At 38.8% G+C, this 21,251-nt stretch overlaps 1 protein-coding gene across 1 annotated transcript in view; it reads right to left on the bottom strand.

Moving 5' to 3' along the window:
* Positions 1-3,601: 3,601 nt before the first annotated feature.
* LOC136881808 (copine-8-like) overlaps positions 3,602-21,251 on the bottom strand; it is a 68,482-nt gene continuing 50,832 nt past the window's right edge. Inside the window, exons 9-11 of the mRNA XM_068229334.1 lie at positions 14,852-15,082; positions 10,401-10,579; positions 3,602-3,919 (exon numbers count right to left, since the gene is read on the bottom strand). Of these exons, the coding sequence (XP_068085435.1) occupies positions 3,602-3,919; positions 10,401-10,579; positions 14,852-15,082 (728 nt within the window). The remainder of the gene's footprint in view (positions 3,920-10,400; positions 10,580-14,851; positions 15,083-21,251) is intronic.

Below are 21,251 nucleotides of genomic sequence, written 5' to 3'. Positions count from 1 at the left end.
CTGTGGTACGCTGGCATCAGGAAGTGAAGAAGGACCTGACAGAAATGGGAATTCAAGGATTGGAAATAAGCAACAGGGAAACTTACAAGTCGAAAATAAAGAACACAAAGAGTTTCCAAGGGAAAGTTAGTTCACGGACCCAAACACCATAGACGGAAGAGAGAAGAAGGTTGCTTAGTGAAAGAATGAAGGATTACTGGGCGCAGATCAAAGCCCAGAAGCAGCTGAAATTGAATTAATGTGGTCCACAGTTGCCAAAACGAAAGAAAGAAGAAGTAGTTTACTCCAACTAATAATAAGTGCACTAAAATCAGGCAAAAACACTGAACAGTTTGAAAAACTTTTTTGTTGCTATTGTTAGTCATTTTCTTAAAAATGTAAGTAAGATACTTTGATTGAAGATTCAGTTTAAGAGGAATTAACATCATGGTCATCAGGCTCAAGACTAAAGAAGGAAGAAGAAAGGTCCAGCTCTACAAAGACCTGTTGTGATGCAGAATGCAGAGTCGTGAACCATATCAGCTGCTGAATAAAATGTCCTTCGTGTATTTAAGTGGAAAATCTTCAGGAGGATCTATAGCTCTGTGAGAGGATTACAAATCTTGAGAATCAGATTTAACAGATAATTAAATGATATCATAACAGAAGATATTAGCAACTGGCTTGGTTGGGACATGTAGAGCATATAGAGGGAGAGAGAATGGCGAAAAGAAAAGTGCTGCATGAAAGGATTACGGTACTAGAATAAGAAAGTGAGTATGCTCACGAAAAAAGGTGACTGGAGAATGTTGAACAAGACCTTAAAACAGTACTTTCCGAACATTTTCCATAGCAACACCTTACCAAACTAAAATTTTGAGTGAATGACTACCTCTCAAATGAAAGTATCTCGCACATTAATAGCCACTTTTGCACCAAGAGGATTCAAAATTCAAACAAAAACACATATTGTCAGTATTATTTCAATTTTATATGAGGTTAAAGAAACATATTTATGAATTCGAGTCCTACAGATTTCTTTTATGTTTGGACAAGTGTGGGATAGATTCATTTGCATTTCATCAACCAACATTTTTAAAGTGTCACATTTGACTCTTTTAATATTGATCAAAACAGAATATACTGCTTTGTAAGAATATGTGGTCAAAACAAACAACCACGGGAGCCTGCTTGGCCAGGTGTGGAAAATCTTCTTGAAGTGAAATCCAGAATTTGGTATTTTAACTTCACAAATTCCTACCATTTTTAAGCTTTCCCAAAAACACTGAACAGCTTGAAAATTTTTGTTTTGCTATTGTCAATCAATTTCTTATTAATAATAAAATTATTGATTTATTATTATTACTTCTTCTTCTACCAAGATAAGTCCACTAACTTCTGATGAAAAACGATTCTTATCCGGCCATAAGAATTTGAGAATAGATCTGGGAAGTAATTTTGAGTTTATCTCTGAGTCATATCGTATAGTTGTAAAATAAAGCTTTTATTTCTTCTTTCAAATCACAGCGAGATGTACTGAACTTGTGAACATTTCAAATCTGCTCTCTTTCTCTTTCCAAGTCCATATACTTCATGGCACCTCATAAACAATTAGTTTTTCAAGCACTGCCGCACATGGATGAAGGTATAGAGATGGTGGGAGAAAGTAAAAGAGAGAAATATGCGATTCTATTGTAAGGGAGGTCGGAATCCACCTAAGGCTGTACTGTCAAGGAAGAGAAGAGCTCCAAGAAAGAAAAAGAAAAAAAAGGTACTGGTTAAAGGAAGGAATTAAGTAGAGTACGGCAGGCAGTATAAGAAAGATGACACGAGGAGCCCAACAGAAGTGAAAACAATATCAAGTTTAGCTGGGACAAGTCAGAAGTCTAAGGCAACAAGACATTTTCTATCCTCCTATTCAACCTCTATGCCGATCACATCTTCAGAAAAACCTTGCCTGATACTGAGCATGGTGTGAAAGTAAATGGAGTCATCAGAAACAATATTAGCTATATGCAGATGACACCCTAATTATATGTGACACTATTGAAGGTCTTCAAGGACTGCTCAGTAGAATTCATCTCAGTAGATTAAGATATAGTCTAAACATCAATACCACGAAAACCAAGTTCATGGTATTTAGCAGAAGCAACCGGGGAAGGTGTCTCTATTTCATTAAATAATCAAAACATTGAACAGGTACGTCAGTTCACATACCTTAGGGGTACCATAACAGATAATCTGGACTCCGAGAAAGAGATCAGACGATGTATTGAGACTTTCAGATCATCTTTCCAAACGATGAGATTATTCTTTTGTGATGATTATCTAAGCGTCAAACTCAGAAACTCAGGCAAAAGCTGGTGTGATGTCTGGAAGCCAAAGCTTCATGAAGAGTCCTTTGAAATGTGGTTCCTTAGGAGGATACTCAGAATAGCCTGGAGAGATTTTGTAAGGACTAATGAATTGTTAAGGAGAGGTAAAACTGAGCATGAGCTGGCAAACGTCATCGAAGCCAGCATCATCAAAGCAGCTTATCTAGACCATGTTCTACGAGGTAGAAAATACAGACTTCTACACCTCATGTTACAAGGAAAGAGGAGCTGGTAGACCACCGCTGTCATGGCTCCAAAACATCAAAGACTGGACTTGCATCAACAACGCGGAACAACTCTTAAGTTAGCTAAAGAAAGGAGAGCTTATTCCAGGGTGATCACCAATGTCTGGGGGATCGGATATGGCGAAAAAGAAGAAGAAGAATCAGCATACTGTATATGCTGAAGATTGATCTTTAAACCTAATAAAAAAAGTAAATATATAACTAGGAAAATAGCCAACCAATTTATGTACGTATTTGATTTGTATTGACATTTCAATAACTTCTCCCTTAAAAATCTAATGACCGAGTTCGATAGCTGCAGTTGCTTAAGTGCGGCCAGTATCCAGTATTCAGTATATAGTGGGTTCGAACCCCACTGTCGGCAGCCCTGAAGATGGTTTTCTGTGGTTTCCCATTTTCACACGGCCACGGCTGCTTCCTTCCTAATCCTAGGCCTTTCCTATCCAATCATCACCATAAGACCTATCTGTGTCGGTGCGACGTAAAACAAATAGCAAACAAAAAAAATCTAATGGAAGACCTAAATAATTACAATGAATTTATGTTTCAAAAAAAGAAAATTTTTAGATAAATGACAGCAAATTATCTCGCATCCACTTATAGCAGTTCTCATATTTAACAATTACTACTTTCCGTTAGATTTCCCCCAAATTATCGAGGCTGCGATGTAAGAGGTTTTACTCGAGTAGGGAGAGATGGAGACTGCAGTTCAGAATTAATATGCAATAAGTACACGTTCTATTAACAGAATAATACTGAATACTTCTCAAGTCTACAAAATTATATACTGAAGCTTCTTATCACTTTCCTGTTAAAACATTTTTGATTTTTTTCTTCCGTTCACTTCCAAACTCATGAAAGGATAACTTTCATGGTACAATCAAACATACCATACTATACCATACCATACCTGTATACCTCAATAGTTTTGTGCAGGGGATGGAATGCATATCTGTTGCATTCCAAATTGAACAGATCTTAAAAACAACCGCTTGTAGATATTCAATACTGAGCAGCAGCTTCTATGGTACGGCTACCCGGAGGTCTCGGTTTTATATTCCGACTCTTCATGTACCAAACGATCTGCTCGGGTATTTCGGCTAGTACCTCTTTGGCTAGGTATGCTTTTGCCTGATTCACATTGTTCAGTCGCTGGAAGTTCCTGAATGGCACAAACTGAACGATATCTCGAACGGACTGAACGCCTCGGTGGATGAGGGGGACGGTATCGGCATCCAGTTCGTTCATGGCTTCGAAGTCGGCATTGCCAACACCTACGATGATGATTGATATGGGCAGTGATGAAGCTCGGATGATGGCCTGAAACAAGAAATATTAGGAAAGTGTACTTGCGAGAGTTCTCCAAATTAAATTTTTTCTTCATTCCTCAGAAGACCTGATGGCATTATAGAACTACGTACTGAATTTCTGTTACATTATTATTATTATTATTATTATTATTATTATTATTATTATTATTATTATTATTATCATCGTTGTTGTTGTTGTTGTTGCTGTTATTATTTATATGGCATGAATCAGGCTATAAGGCCTGCTGTTCTGCCAAACCATATCTTATAATGTACATGCAGTTTAACATCCATCTCTCTCTCTCTCTCTCTCTCTCTACATATATATATGAATTCAGTACAAACATAATAATATTTTTAAAAGAATTCATGACAGCAAGAAAGGCCATGTAATTGATTGCACAGTTAGAATGGAGCATCACACCGGCCAGCCTTTATATTCCCGTTAATGTCATAATAAGCAATGTATTGTTCTCTGATTTTTTTTTTTTTTTTGGTGTTTCAAATGTTAATGCTTTAGACTGAATATTGTGTTATTGCTATTAATTGTGAGACTTTTATTTACGTAGTTAAACTTTGTTCTTATGGCAATGCAGAATGTCTAGAAAGTTGTTCAGTTTTTCAGTAAAAAGGATTAGATTAAAATTACTTTAGAATAGATTTAAGTTAGGGTAGGTAATATTAAGTAAGAATGCTGCTGTAATTGGGATGAAAATCCTGTAGCAAGCAATAAATTAAATTAAATATATATAAAACTTTACACATAGTTATAAAAACACATTAAAGGAAAGAAAACAAGAAAGACATATCAAATAACCCATAATAAAGAAAATTGTCACCCCCCTGTGGGTGGGGGATGCAGACGAAGACTACACCCATGGTATCCCTGCCAGTCACAAGGGGTGACCAAGGGATAATGACGCTAGAATCATGAGACTGCTAGTAATTAGTACCATTACGTACGGAACACCATTTGGTCAACGTTACTTGCGACTAGTACCACCTTGCGAAGAAAGCTACGGGTCTATTTTACATAGGAACAGTACCATTATGTGAGGAACACTGCGGGTCTGGGCCTTGCTTGTAATAAGTGTCATCGTGTACATTCCACCAGTCGGTTTCACTGTGTCAGAATGGGCCTGCATTACCTATGAGAATTACCAGTTTGAGAAACACCACAGGTATACGTTGCCTGTGATTAGTACCACTAGGTGAGGAAAACCATGGGTCTGCGTTGCTTGAGAGTAATGTCATTATGTGAGGAATACCGTGGGTTTGTGTTGTTTGTGGGCATTACCATAATGTGCGATACACTGTGGGTCTACATTGCCTATGATTAGTAGCACTATGTGAATAACACCATGAGTATACGTGATCTGTAATTAGTTCCACTAAGTGAGGAACACCACGGGAATACCAGTGCTCGTGATTACCATGGATCTACGTTGCTTGTGAGTAGTACTGTTACGTGCGAAACACCGTGGGTTTGTGTTACCTGTGAATGGTGTCATTGTGTGTGACATACCATGGGTCTACATTATATGTGATTAGCACCACTATAGGAGGAATACCATGGTTCTCCTTTACCATTGATCAGTACCATTATGAGGGGCCAGTGACCGTGATTTTGGATCCCTTGAGATAATATCACCCCAGTAATTAAGGCATTGTGAATTGGATCCACTGATTGTTTTTGTTTTACAATAATTTTTTCATCATTCATTTTAGGTTTTAGTCAGTAGATACATTTTGAAGTTTTAATTTTAATTTCATTGCAACTTGTACCAGTAGGGGCTGATGACCAACTGTAGCTGTTAGGCCCCTTTAAACAACAAACATCATCATCATCAAGAAAATTGTCCTAATGCAACAGTAAAAATAAAATTTAGTAAAACTTATTAACACATGGAATGAAATAACAAAATCATCATCATCATCATCATCATCATCATCATCATCATCATCATCATCATCATCATCCTTTAACCACCCCCAGTCACCCAGGTGTGGTACAAGAGCTCTATCCATCTTTATCTATCCAGGTACATTTCTTCCTTCTCAACTTGCTGCCATTCCACTCCTCTTCTTTCCAGGTCCTACTTTACTTGGCTGATCCACCGTTACAAATAATAATATTGGCCTCTACCTTATAAGCAGCTTCAGGCGTGATCAATCCTGTTTGAAGTGTTACTACTCCATGTCTGCAACAGTATGCGATTTCTCTTGCCCGACTCATGTATCCATACAAGAGCAAGATTAAATTATTTCTTCATTCAAAAGAATATAATCATAATTTTTTTTTAATGTATGAACATTCTTATTAACTGACTGGTAGCAATGAGTTTGATTATTACACTTCCAGCTCTGTGTTGTACCTTATGTTTTTAAACTCTGGCAACATGATTACATGTTTTTTTCACTTAGGCATGATGAACACACTTATATATTTTCACTCTTGTTTTATGTTTGAACTGGTAGCAATGATATCCTAATGATTTTAATTATTTCACTACCAGCTCCGTATTGTACTTTCTTATTACACCTGAAATAATCCTCGTTGTGTTGTTGAGTTGAGTGTCCACAAGTTTCACATGGCAGCTGTTGATCCACACAGGAGCACAATATTCTGCCGCAGAGAAAACTAAACCAAGGGCAGAACATCTCAAGGTAGTTGCAAAAGCACCCCAGGTTGTACCACACAACTTCTGCAGAATGTTGTTACGACTCCTAATCTTTGCTGCTGTATTTACTAGATGTTGCCTGAAGGAGAGTGTCCGATCTAATGTTATACCTAAGTACTTTGGGTAATTATTGTGTCTGAGGATCTTACCGTTAAAAGACACTTGGAGAGTACAGTTTGCCATTTTGTTATTTAGATGAAAGCAGGACACCTCAGTTTTGCTGGTGTTTGGTTGGAGTGTCCATTTCCGAAAATAGTCACTAAGAATGGAAAGATCATCAGTTAAAATGACAGTTTGCATATTTGCTGGCTTCCTGTCTTGAGCAACATCATGCCTCTTTCATTCCGTAGAGCACAAGCACTGTTGAGAGAATATTCCAAGATAAATGAGAAGCCTGACTTGCCCATCCACTCCAGTATTCCTGACCTTCAGAGGAACCGGTTGAAATCTAGACATCTGCCAGTTAAGTTTGCTCAGAAGCTCACAGAAGACAATTTCAACCCCTATGCCCAATGGAAGGAAGATTGGATCTCAAAAACAGGTGAACATCTCTGGCCTTTCTTCCCACCTAATTCGAGGTCTGATCTTCCAAGAAGAACTTGGACCATCCTTAATAGGATTCGATGTGGTCATGGTGTCTGTGCTGCGTCCCTGTATAAATGGGGAAAGATACAATCCCCCGAGTGTGACTGTGGTGCTCCTTTTCAAACCATCAAACACATTGTAAAGGAGTGTAGCAGAAGAGCCTACCCTGGAGATTGGTTTGATATTCTAGAGGCCAATACAGAGGCTTTAGAATGGATAACATCTTTGGACATTAAAATATAATGTACTTGCTTTCTTGTCTCTGTATATATGTATATATGCCATACGATAAATAATAAATAATAATAATTGTACTTTCTGTTTTTAACCTCTGTTTCGACACGATTGTATGTTTTTCTCTTAGCCATGTTGTAACATTCTATGTTTTTTTTCACACTAGTTTTAAGCCTTTTTGATTTTCTAAATTTAAATGTTGATTCTTAGGGTGCCATATATTTTAAGGACACTAGGTTCGGGGCCCTGACCTAACTTTAGGCTAAGATTTATTTCGGCTGATGATGCATATGACAGTTAAGCAAAACATGTCCCATTTTACAACGCCTGTTGTAATGTTTATATCCTAAATATAAGGAAAGATAAGTATTGGAAAGATGGTGTTAACTATTATTCTTATTTTAAGTTTCATGATCCACCGTTTCCATATTTACACTCAGCTTGATTCATCCAAGTACCGCTGCGAACATTTCTTTTTAAATACCAGTTCAGATAGGGTGTCCCTTAGGTCAATGGGCAAAGAATTCCATGTTCAAATTGTACTGCCAACAAAAGAATTATTGTGGAGGGCAGATCTGTGATTTTGGATTTTGAGGGTTAGGTTAGCTGCAGCTCTGGTCGGGATGTTGTGAATGGTTGAGAGCAACTGGAAAGAATCTGTTAGATGAGAGGGTGTCTGCCTGTATATTATTTTGTGGAGTAGAAGCGATGAATGATAGCTATGACGCTGCTTTAGTTTAAAGCAATTTCGCTCGGAATGTGCAGGAGCTATATGATGAAATTTTGGAATGTTCAGTATAAAGCGGACGCAAGCATTCTGAGCTCTCTGAAGTCTATTAGAGAGGGCATTACTTAGTCTGCCTTACACAACATCACAATTGTCAAACTGAGGTATTATTAGTTGTTGAATCAATACTGATGTTAAAACTTACTGAACTTAGTTATATATTGCCTCTTCTATGGGATAATCAAATACCTTTAAGTACAAAGAGAACCCTTTGTTAGATATATTTTGTGCCAATAACTACATATGTCCTTGAAACCTGTATGATCAACAGTAGAGATAGTAGCAGACTTCAAGCTGCAGAAATGAAGTTCCTGAGGTCAATGCTACAGAAAACAAGAAAAGATAAGATCAGGAATGAAGAGATCCGTCATAATACACAAGTAAAACAGTCGCTAAGTGAAAATGTAAGAACTTTGAGATTCAAATGGTATGGCCGTGTAAAACAGATGGATCAAATGAGAACAGCAAGAAAATGGTTAAAAAAGGAACTGGAAGGCAAAGGACCTAGAGGCAGACCAAGGAAATGGTGGTTCAGCCAAGTAAAGTAGGACCTGGATGGAAGAGGAATGGAATGGCACCAAGTTCAGAAGGAAAAAAATGTACCTGGATAAACAGAGATGGAAAGTGCTCTTGTATCCCATCCAGGCGACTGGAGGCGGTTAAAGAATGATGATGATGATGATGATGATGATGATGATGATGGTGCAAAGAGTGCAGTCAGTATGAGTGTGAGTAACAGCCTGATGGACTATATTGATTTTAATGACTAAGAATATGGAACCTATGTGCTAAACTCCAAAATATGGAAAATAAACACAGCTAGCAACCCGTCGGAAGGACATTTGATTGCTTTCAAGTCTTGCAAAAAGTAAAATGCAAGACCGTAATGGGTCACATGGCCCAATACTTGGAAGGAAGATGATGATGATGAAACACAGCATTTTTCAACTCCACACATCATGATTTGTAAAGTTGATACAAAATATAATTAATATTAGTTTCCTAAACAGATATGTATTTAATGTTACCAATGATCCTTTCATGCCCCGTCATTATAGCCATAGATTGCTTGGGCTTATGCCATGTCCAGAAAAGAAGGTGAAATTCTTTGTTTCGCAGAAAACTTTGCTCCGCGCCTTCAGAAGAAAATCTTGACTGTTCACAAGGAATACTTCTCCAAGAATGGAAGTTTGAATTTAAACGTTAATAATGGAAGTGTAAGTGGCACATTAATTCGTCACCAGATGGCTATTATAAATTTTCCAGCTAACTCATTCCTGGTTGCCAGCATTTCACCCCAGTGTGCTAAGTCGGGCTCATCAGTTGGTAAATAGCACACCCACCAAGACACATGGCTAGTGCATACCGTGGAGGCCACTGCGTAGGCTATTTGGAGCCACCGGCAGTGCCAATGTACTATGAGAGACTTCGTCTCATTACCAAAAATTGATGCCTGCCTGGCCATCAGATGATATAGATGTTACTCATTTGGGACAAATATTTCAGGTTCCCTATGGGAATCAACATCTATACCAGATGGCTTACCGTACACAGTACAGCGCTAGTATTTTAAGTGGAAGGTGACGGTACCGTCAGAATCAGTGTGGGATGGGGGCATAACAGGTGCACACACATTATGAAAGTAAGACACTGGCACAAGCTTGGAATGAAACATCTCGTGATAGGAACGTATGAATTTGGAAAACACCGAAATGAAATAACAATAGTGAAAAGACAGGGAAGAGAACTACCTACATAAATCCTTAATGGCTGGCAACCATGTATTACTTAATAGTTTTTTTATATACCAGGTGAGTTGGCCATGCGGTTAGAGGCGCGCGGCTGTGAGCTTGCATCCGGGAGATAGTGGGTTTGAATCCCACTGTCGGCAGCCCTGAAGATGGTTTTCTGTGGTTTCCCATTTTCACACCAGCCAAATGCTGGGGCTGTAGTTTAATTAAGGCCACTGCCGCTTCCTTCCAACTCCTAGGCCTTTCCTATCCCATCATCACCATAAGACCTATCTGTGTCGGTGCAACGTAAAGCTCCCAGCAAAAAAAAAAAAAAAAAAAAAAAAAAAAAGTTTTAAAAATTGACAATACTGTAAGGGCACCATCATTCTAAGCAGGAATGAGGTCACTGATCCATGTACCAAATATGCTGACCACTCAGAATAACATAACTAATGACCGTTGAAGACTTACCTGTTTTGTTTCAGTCATATCTGTGATTACCCCATCGGTGACGATGAGCAGGATGAAGTATTGGGAACCATCTTGATATGTTTCAGCAAACTTGGCAACATGGTTAATGATTGGACTGAAGTTGGTAGGACCATGCATTTGGATCTGACGGATGCACTTCTTGTAAGCTTCCAGGACACCTGACAAGAAAACAAATGTTTAGAAAATCATCTAAATAATTTCTGGGATTTATAAAAGACTGCGGCTATTAGTTTTGTGTATTGCTACTACATTGCCTTCATTAAATATAATTTCATGCATATGGATGAAAACATTGGCCATAAATATGTGTATTAATACAGTTAAACTTGCTCAAAGCGGAATCGCATTGGACCATTCTTTTTTTTTTTTTTCCAAATTAGACAAGTTTATGTATTACACAAAACATCAGACTTTTTCCCTTAAAATACCAATCACCACCTCCGTTACACAAAACGATACAGTATACAGTAGTTTTAAATATAATTTAGAGCTTATCTGTATCTGCGTACGCATGCTGCTCGGTTATCCAGATTGATGTACGTAGTACTGTAGTACACAAGTTGCTTTACGTCGCATAGGCGCAGATAGGTCTTATGGCGACGATGGGACAGGAAGGGGCTAGGAGTGGGAAGGAAGTGGCCATGGCCTTAATTAAGGTACAGCCCCAGCATTCGCCTGGTGTGAAAATGGGAAACCTCAGAAAACCATCTTCAGGGCTGCCGACAGTGGGGTTTGAACCCACTGTCTCCCGAATACTGGATACTGGCTGGACTTAAGCGACTGCAGCTATCGAGCTCGGTAGTTCAATAAGAGTGAAAGAGTTAGATGTAGTGGCAAATTGCTTTACGTCATAAAAGCACAGTGGACCTGTTCGTGGGTTTGAATTTTGTTTTGATCTTCCTCTTCTTGCTCAGTTCCTTCTTCTGTCCCCTCCTCTTTCTTGGCCTTTCTCACTGCTAGAAAATGTGGTGTGTCATAAGTTGTTCATCACTTCAAATGAAGTTCTCTTGGCAGGGAACGTTTCTTGCTTGACACTAGTTGGATATTGGCGATGCATTTTCAAACACTTTATTTGTACCACCATCCATAGTATCACTCTCTCCAAACATGTGCAACAGTTTGTCCAAACAATGACATTGATCATACCAGTACCAGAAATGCACAGATATTGTATGAAGAACTACATCAGTTCCTAGTATTTCCACATTGTACAAGTATATTTTAAAGAATTCTTTCATTTTTCATTTCTGATTCTGCATTAAGGAGATTCCGCATTATACAAAAGTAAGAACGTTATAACGCCGTAAGCTTCTCCGGGGCCGAGAAAATATTCCATAGTGAACAAGTTTCTGCTTTATTTAAGTTCTGTTTTGAGCACATTTTACTGTACTAACATTTTCTGAGGTGAAACTGAAAATTATGTGGAAGTAAAGCTGCAGAAATGGACTCAAGAGTTTAAGAGACATGATTTATATATCAGCAAGGCTAAGGCGGTGGTGATAAAGTTACAGAGGAGAGATGATGAACCATATATCAGACTTAATGACACCAAAGTGGACAGTGTTCCAAAGTTTAAGTACTTGTATAGTACCAAAAGACAATCTTGCAAAATATGAAGTGGGCAGTCAAATTAGCAAGGCAAGTCAATTTTACCACCAAGTCAGAAAACTGCTGTGGGATAAACAAGTACCATTGAAAGCTAAGATGACATTATATAAATCCTAATATACATCCACTTTCATGTATAGCCAGGAAACTACCACGTTTACAAGACAAGACAGCTCAAAACTCCAAGCTGCAGAAATGAAGTTCCTACGCACCATGTTACAAAGAAGGACAAGATCAAGAACTAAAGAACTTAATCGTCCGAGAAGATGTGGGAACAGGAGACTACCTACTACAAAGGATCCAGAAAGCAAGACTGAAGTGGTTTGGCCGTGCAAAAGGGATGAGTGCAAGCAGGACTATAAGAAGGGAATATGAAAGAGAAGTAAAAGGGAAAAGACCAGTGGGCAGTTCCATCCAGAGGAAAAAGGACCGATCTAGTAAATAAACATGTCTAGGGAAAAGGACAAGATTGGGAGAAGTTTATGAGAAAAAAGCAGTTCATGGACAGTTAAAGATGAAGGGGGCTCGTACATCACACCCGCGTAACTGGAGATGGCCAACGATGATGATGATGAATACTAACATTTATACAAAATGGCCGCTTCCTTCCCTCTTCCTTGCCTATCCCTTCTGATCTTCCCATCCAACTACAAAACCCCTGTTCAGTATAGCAGGCGAGGTGGCCTGGGTGAGGTACTGGTCCTCCTGCCAAGTTGTATCCATGACCTAAAGTCTCATGCTCCAGGACACTGCTCTTGAGGCAGTAGAGGTGGGATCCCTCACTGAGTCTGAGGGAAAAGCCAACCCTGAGGATACACGGATTAAAAAGTAACTTAAATTACTTTTCTTCAGGACTAGTACTGGTAAGATCATTGAAAGAGTGCAACTTGATTACACCTGGTTCACTTTTCTATTTTAGAGTTTATGCTGGTGTTCTTTATTTCCTTTTTCTTTTGTGTTTATTATAATAAATATGTATTAAGTAAATTATTTCTTATTTGAAGTTTCAGCCATAAAAGTGTACATACCAAGCTCGATAGCTGCAGTCGCTTAAGAGCAGCCAGTATCCAGTATTCGGGGGATAGTGGGTTCAAACCCCACTGTCGGCAGCCCTGAAGATGGTGTTCCGTTGTTTCCAATTTTCACACCAGGCATATGCTGGGGCTGTACCTTAATTAAGGCCATGGATGCTTCCTTCCCACTCCTAGCCCTTTCCTATCCCATAGTCGCCATAAGACCTATCTGTGTTGGTGCGATGTAAAACAACATGTAAAAAAAAAAAAAAAAAAAAAAAAAAAAAAAAAGTACATTCCATCACCTCGTAGGGTCCATTCTACTTCTACATCCCTGGCCTTCATTGTCGTGTATTTTAACGTTGTTTAATTTTGATTTAATTATGATGTGTCAACTTTTCTAAATTTATTTCATGTTTTAAAATTTTCTTGTGTTAATCGCTCAGAGAGGTCTCAGTTATTTTTATTGTACAGTCTCCCTGCAACAGCTGCAGGTTGCCTGAGGACAAAGATGACCTGAATTATAACAATAGATATAGGTGAATGGATCAGCCCTACCATAAGTTATGTAAGAATAGTCAAAAGCTTAACTATAGCGAGGCACATCAAACATTTATCTGAGGTCCGTAAGCATGATTCTTGAAGATCATGATGGAATTCTTGAGGTTAGTGATGGTGATGTTATAGATGAAATCTTAACAAAAAAAATTTAATGTTTTATGTTGCACCGACACAGGTAGGTCTTATGGTGACGATGGGATAGGAAAGGCCTAGGAGTGGAAAGGAAGCGGCTGTGACCTTAATTAAGGTACAGCCCCAGCATTTTACAGGTGTGAAAATATCTATTCAGCACAAAGGAATTGCAAAAGTTGACAAAAAATTTAGTTATTGTTCCTCAGGCACCGAACATCAAGCCAAAGTTTGATGAAAATCCAAGTTTTTTGAAATCATTTATGTAGTGGATGATCCTCATGTTAGTGCTGTCAGAGATTATAATGCCATCAGTAAGCATTGGTTCTCAGAGCTGCAGATAAGTATTGACGACAGATGCAAGTGTAAACCAAATGCAATTGGCTGTCATCCTCAGAATGGAGAGACATGCTAAAAATGATGGTAATGGTCATCCCAGTGCGCATTCTACCTGGACGTTCTATGAGCACAGGCCACCGCAGGCACTGCAGTGAGTGTGAAACCCTACCCCATGTGCTTGCTACTTTTCATTAAGCGTTTCAACACCATGAGATCTTTATTAGCGAGCAGTCTCAAAGAAAAAAGCCTTGAGGTTCATGAAGTCCACTGTGTAGCAGAAGGTGGAAGTAACCATCGGACTGATGTAATTGTCATCAATCAGAGACAAAACAAAGCGGAAATCACTGACCCTACAAAAAGGTTTGAAGATTCTCTTTCCCAGCCAGATAACATAGAAAAAGAAAAACAGGATATATATGCACCAACAATACCCTACTTCCAAAGAGCCTACAACAATAATGCAGAACAATTTCTAAGGAAAACATAGTATTCAATTTCCTCCCGGCAGCATAAATTTTTTTTCATATTCTTGAGTACATTGATATTTCTTTTACGAAACCAACAATTAAATTATTTTTTCAAAGAACTTGTGAGCTATTCTATGTCCTTTGGTAAACACATATTGGTGTCAAAATGAATTAAAAAAAGCTAGGTAAGCATTGATGGGGAATCTGCCACCTGGGTAACAGACCTAATTGTAGATCAGTGGTGATTGATTAATTGAAAGTCTGACCATTTCATAAATATAAATGAGTATACCGTAAATCTTTTATACTATACCTGTAACACCATTACAATAAGGGTTCTCTGGGTTCATGTTGACGTAGAATTCGTGAGAGATACGGCCATCGGGAGGAAGACGAGCTCCAAAGCCTAGCACAGGAAACAGTTTATCGCTGTCATAGTCTTCGATAATCTCACCAACAGCACTCAGAGCCTGTTCGTACTGGTTGGGCACCATTGAGCCAAAGTAGTGCAAGGATTCAGGGGAAGACGGATCACCATTGGAAGCTGTAAGTGAATAAAAACAAAGATAAAATAGTATTTTCATCTCCTTTTCTTTCCAACAATTATTTTCCTTAATTTATCTTCATAAACAGTCCAATAGAACAGGGTTTCCCAAACTTCTTGTCTCCGAGGCCACCTGAGCATATTGCATACATGTCCAGGGACCTGTTAGCTGCAGATCATAATACTGCATTCAGTAAACAAAAAACAGAATTTTGTAATGATACCATGTTTGATTTCATTAGTATAATTACAAGATATTAGAATCGTTCCATATTGACGGTTTTCACTTTACAAAGGAAAAATTAAATGTACCGTGCACCCGTTACTTCTCTAACACAGCTTCTCAATTTTGTCGCTGCCTCCCGACCATTCAAAATAAGGCAAACACACCTAGCCAACATTGGGAACAATTTTTGAGAATGGAACCGCTAAATTGAGAAGAAATTGAGAATGCTATTATTCTCACCATTAGCACTTATTGTTTAGTTTCTGTCTGTATAAATTATTTATTCTTTCCTTTTCTTAGTTTTAGTGAACTTTTTGGATACATTTATGTTTTATATTAACCTTTTTCACCGAATTCGTCTCAGTGAGTTATTTATTGCTCCATCTAGTGATGTAAATGTTGTATATTGTTATTGTTTTTATTTCCGTCATATCTCTTTTGTTTTTCTTTTGTTCCTTCATTATGTTTTTAGCACATTTTTAGCTTGTATTACGTAGATTACTTTAACCCCCACTTATTTCACTGAAGATGGCTCAAACGAGGTGAAACGTGTTTGAATTTTATTGCTTCATCTAATGATGGACACGTGGCGTGTCCAAGGTGGCGGATAGGGGGGTCCTAACCGGCTTGCCGGCGGACTTCAGGGAAATAAAATACCTCTCGTGGACCAAACACACAATCCCCCTGTGGATGGGGGACGCAGATGAAGACTACACCCACGGTATCCCCTGCCTGTCGTAAGAGGCGACTAACAGGGCGACCAAGGGATGACTGTATTAGAACCATGTAACTACTTGTGCTTAGTACCACCACGCGGGGAACACCATGGGTCACTTTTACTTGCGCGTAGTATCACTATGTTAGGTACCAAATAGGTTTGTAATTAGTAGCAAACGAGAGTGCGACGGCTTTTACAGTACCAGTGATTAGTAGCACTATATGAACGACACCAATGGATGAGGGAACCCATGGTTCTGGCTTGCCTACGATTAGTACCCACTATATGAGGAACACCACGGGATAGTACGAGTCCCTGTGGTTAGTACACTTAGGTGATCAACACCATAGGTTTGCGTTGCCTGTCAATGGCACCGCAATGTGCGAAACACAGTAGTTCTGTAATATATGTGGGAATTTCATTACCTGTGAGTAGTAGCATAATGTGTGGAATACCGCGAGTCTACGCTTTTCGTGATTACTACTGCAACAAGACATATACCATGGTTCTACTTTTGTAGCGATAAGTATCATTATGAGGGGTTGATGACTTGGATTTTTACTCCTTTTAACTACAAGCATCAATGATTCAGTATACTGCTATAGAAGAAGTCCCTTGGTCAGTAATACTATTGTTTTACGCCAGCTTCTGTGCATGTGAGGCACTGTGGGTCAGTTCTACTGATCATTTTAAATTCATATCAATCCATTTATCCATTCTTCGTCCTCACGTTTTGAATTGTGGTCAGTGGAGGATTTTTCGTTTTTAATTTGTCATTTCCTTTCGTCTCATATCGTACCGTTAGAGGCCGATGACCTAGATGTTAGGCCCCTTTAAACAACAAGCATCAATCATCATCAACTTGGAGTTATGATATATCCATGGAACTTCCTGGAGCTAAACATGCCACTCCATTTGATTCTGCACCCATATCATATTTCATTTTATTTTTCACTTTCTTGCTGGCAAGATACTTCGGCTAGTTGAGCTTCCTCAGGGTAGGTCAGCTGATGTTCAGTTTCAAAGAAGACATTTCTGATCCACGAGATTATCTCAGCCACAGGTGGAAAATATGATCTGAGTGTGGATACTAGCAATTCCAAGTGTCTCTCAATTACATCCGCTGCTAACTTGTACCATCCATCAGCCAAATTAAAAGTTACACACATACTGTATGTAGGTTATACAGCAGTGAAGACATTGTTCCTAAATTTAGTATAGTGTTCTATGAATTGTGTGTACAATAAAATTTCACTCTTCAACTACTTATAACTTGCATTATTACTATGGACCTCTTGGATTATCGTCATGCCTCCCCCCCAGGGGTTCGCGGACCACAGTTTGGGATGGCTGCAATAGAGCAACATGTTATTTAGCTATTCCTGACAGTAGTACATTACACTTGCAAGAAGTAGGATACAAAAATTTGGAGACTAGGTGTATAGTCTCTTACCACGAATCCACATTACATTCCCAGTAACCCGTAGGAACCTGAATAATTATTCTACCTCCAGGGATAGAAATCTCTATTTATTTTTTGGGAATTTTTCAGTAATTTGGTTTATTGAGAATGATTAAAACCTTACATTTTTAGAAAGCTGCTTTCATCACAGATCGATGCCTAAATGTTCAGTAATTGTTTTTCAGTCTTCAGTAGTGAATTACCATGTGATATGTTTTGAAACAGCTCTCCAGATGAAGTGGCACACCACATTTTTCACATAGCCACCTGACTTCTGACATTAATTAATAAGCCTTGCACACTTTGCAGGGCCTGGAAGGGTGTTTTTCCATTTCTGTTGGAGGAATAGGAACTAAAAAATGGACCGGGCGAGTTGGCCGTGTGGTTAGGGGCGCCGCGGCTGTGAGCTTGCATTCAGGAGATAGTGGGTTCGAATCTCACAGTCGGCAGCCCCGAAGATGGTTTTCCGTGGTTTCCCATTTTCACACCAGGCAAATGCTGGGGCTGTACCTGAATTAAGGCCATGACCGCTTCCTTCCAACTCCTAGGCCTTTCCTATACCATCGTTGCCATAAGACCTATATGTGTCAGTGCAACATAAAGCCACTAGCAAAAAAAAAAAAAGTTAGAAGATATACAGACAAGATTGCAAGTCAGTCGACATTAAGTCACTTCGGAGAATAGCTCAAGAAACTGGTATTTCACATTCGTCATGACGTAATGCAACAAAATTATTACATTTACTGTTGTATACAAAGAAGCAGATTTGTACAACACAAATAAAATGTTATTGTTGAAGCTTTTTAACTCTGTACAAAATAATCCTCTGATTTGCTTCTTTTGTTGAATGTACATTAAATCTGAATAAGCTTGAGGATGTCTTGAAAAAATGATACATACATATACAACTCTAACCTTATATGTACAATAAGTTTCTCGGTGCCAGAACACAATGCAAATCAATATACCTATAATTGGCTACCTAAGTTGATCATGAGAAAAGTTCTAGCAGAAGGCTATAAAGTTTACAATCTTAATATGACTGATGTCAATAAAGAAAATGTATCAAGTGATAGAGCCGTGGAAAGCAGATAGGATGACGTCAGAGAGCTTATCCTGAGGTGAAACCTCCCAGCTAGCGTTGGTCCACCAGTTCAGTACACATTTCCAAGTGGCGTGACCTCCGTGCCCGACTTACGGTGTAGGCTTACTTGTTGGACAGCTGCTAACAGCCTGCTTGTCTCTTCCACCTGCTCGCCTATATATTTATATACATACCGCAGGTGGGCTGACGTCACAGTCTCATCAGCGTGCTGGCTGGGAAATACGTCGTGTTCCTGAAGACTCACTGTGTAGTGCACTGACTTCAAATGCGTGAGGTGGCATCACAACCTTATTGGACTCTTTCAGTCCATAACATACATAGATCCATAACACAGATTTCATTATAAAAATAAGATTGCAAATTGCAAACAATTGGCCAATGAATAGTGTCCAGTACCGCGGTCTAGGGTTAGCATGCTTGCCTCTCACCCGGAGGCCCCGGGCTCGATGCCTGGGGAGGTCAGGGATTTTTACTTGGTCCTGAAGGTTGGTTCGAGGTCCATTCATATGCGATTACAATTGCAGAGTTATTTGACGGTCTAGAAAATCAAGAATAACGACAGGGAGGATTCATCATACTGACCATGCATCACCCCATAATCTCCAGGCCTTCAGGCTGAGCAGCGGTCTCTTGGTAGGCCAAGGTCTGTCAGGGCTGTAGTGCCATGGGGTTTTTGTTTAATGAATAATGTCCATGATAGTATTATGGATTTGAGCTTTCTTTTTATGAGTGATAAACCGTGGTTTCATTTGAGTGTACATGTCAATTCACAGAACAGTATGATCTGGGATACAGGGAACCTACACGTTTTACAGCCGACACCTCTGCATGAAGTAGAAGTGGGTGTATGGTACGCTATTGTTGCCCGATGAGTTATTGGTCTGATAGTTTTTCAGGACATGATTACTTCACACTGTTATATTCATAACATTCTTGAACTATTTTTTGCTGAACTGACTGAGGAAGAAAACAAAGTACAGCTATATCCAGCAGGATGGTGTGACAGCCCATACAGCGCGTAACTATGTGAGGGTTGCAGGAAGTGTTAGTGATGATCAGATCATCAGTAAAGTCCCTTGTCCTCCTCGTTTACCTGATTTAAGCACATGTGACTTTTAACTGTGGGGAAATCTCAAAGGTAAAGTTTACAGGAATAATTATCGAACTGCAGAAGAATTCAGAATCAAAATTAGGAACGTTGTGCATTCCATCAGTGTCCATAAACTGCAAAGTGTGTTTTGAAATCTCATTACAAGATGTGAAGATTGCATTGTAGCTTAAGGGAGATCACTTTTAACGTTTTCTGTAAATTTTGGTGTGTTCAGTCCTGTTTACTTTCTGTAGGCGTAATCATGCCATTTCTTTGAGACGACTACATCCGCTCAGCACTGTGGGCACTGAGCTCGCTGTCATCGCTTCTCTGCGTTCCTATGCCTCAGTACTCTACTAGGCAGTCTTAAAATATACTCCCTGTGTAACACAGACTTGCAGTTCCTACAAGAGCGTGGCCAAGTCCAGCTGATATGTTCTGACTTGACAACTTGTGAAGTGATGTTGGGCTGCGAGTTGTTTTAATTTTTAAGAAAGAAACTCTCATCAACATACGTCCACCTATACAGTACTATAGTGAACCATTCAGTTACAATAAATAATTATTTAATGTAAATTAGTACATGTTTCAATCCTTATTTGGATCATCCTCAGCTAATATTTTTATCACGAATACAAGTTAAAATTAGCTGGGTACAAAGACATCGGTTCTAAGAAATTATTAAACATTATGTCCAGTTCCATGGCTAAATGGTTAGCGTGCTGGCCTTTGGTCACAGGGGTCCCAGGTTCAATTCACGCCAGGGTCGGGAATTGTAACAACTTATGAAAATTTAAATTTATAATTCCACCTTTACAATTCCGTAATCATCTTTATTAAAAAGACTACATTAAACTATATTGGTGATACATGTTTTGTCCTCTTATGGGACATCTTCAGTCACACATAAAATCATTGGAAATATGGTAAGGGCATATTAAAATGAATGAATAAAAAGTCTGTGAATCCTGTGAAGCAGCGTATAATCCTGTCAATCTTGAATCTTAAAATAGCACGACATGAACATGATGTGAACCATGAAGTCCAGTTATTGCACATGCATGGAATTACACAATATAAAACAACATGAGTGGCTATGTGAATTAAATTAACCATAAAATTATCCTGACATTGATAACATAATGTGCATGTACTTGAATGTGTACATAAAATAGTATAATATTGATGCAACGTTAAAATAGCTTCTTGTGATGAGTTGAAGAAGGTGGACTTATGTTAAATGATGCAAGTTGAACTTGATTGTGTTGCTGACAATAAAATTGAAAAAAATGAAAAAAATGAATGAACTAATGAAAAATTCAATGTGAAATGTAAACTGAGAATTTTAACCATCATTGGTTAATTGTGCTGGCACAGAGGGCCAGGTGTATATGTCTTCATCATCATTTCATTCTCATCACAACGTGCAGGTCACCTATGGGAGTCAAATCAAAAGACCTGCGCCTGGCGAGTCGAACATTTCCTCGGACACTCCCGGCACTAAAAGCTATACGCCATTTCATTAAACGTCATGTATAAAAATGATGCTATTCCTCCGGTGACATTAA

This window comes from Anabrus simplex, chromosome 10, assembly GCF_040414725.1.
Source record: "Anabrus simplex isolate iqAnaSimp1 chromosome 10, ASM4041472v1, whole genome shotgun sequence".
NCBI lineage: Eukaryota > Metazoa > Arthropoda > Insecta > Orthoptera > Tettigoniidae > Anabrus > Anabrus simplex.
The sequence above is the reverse complement of the archived record's forward strand: the minus strand, read 5'-3'. Positions and strand labels throughout refer to the sequence as shown.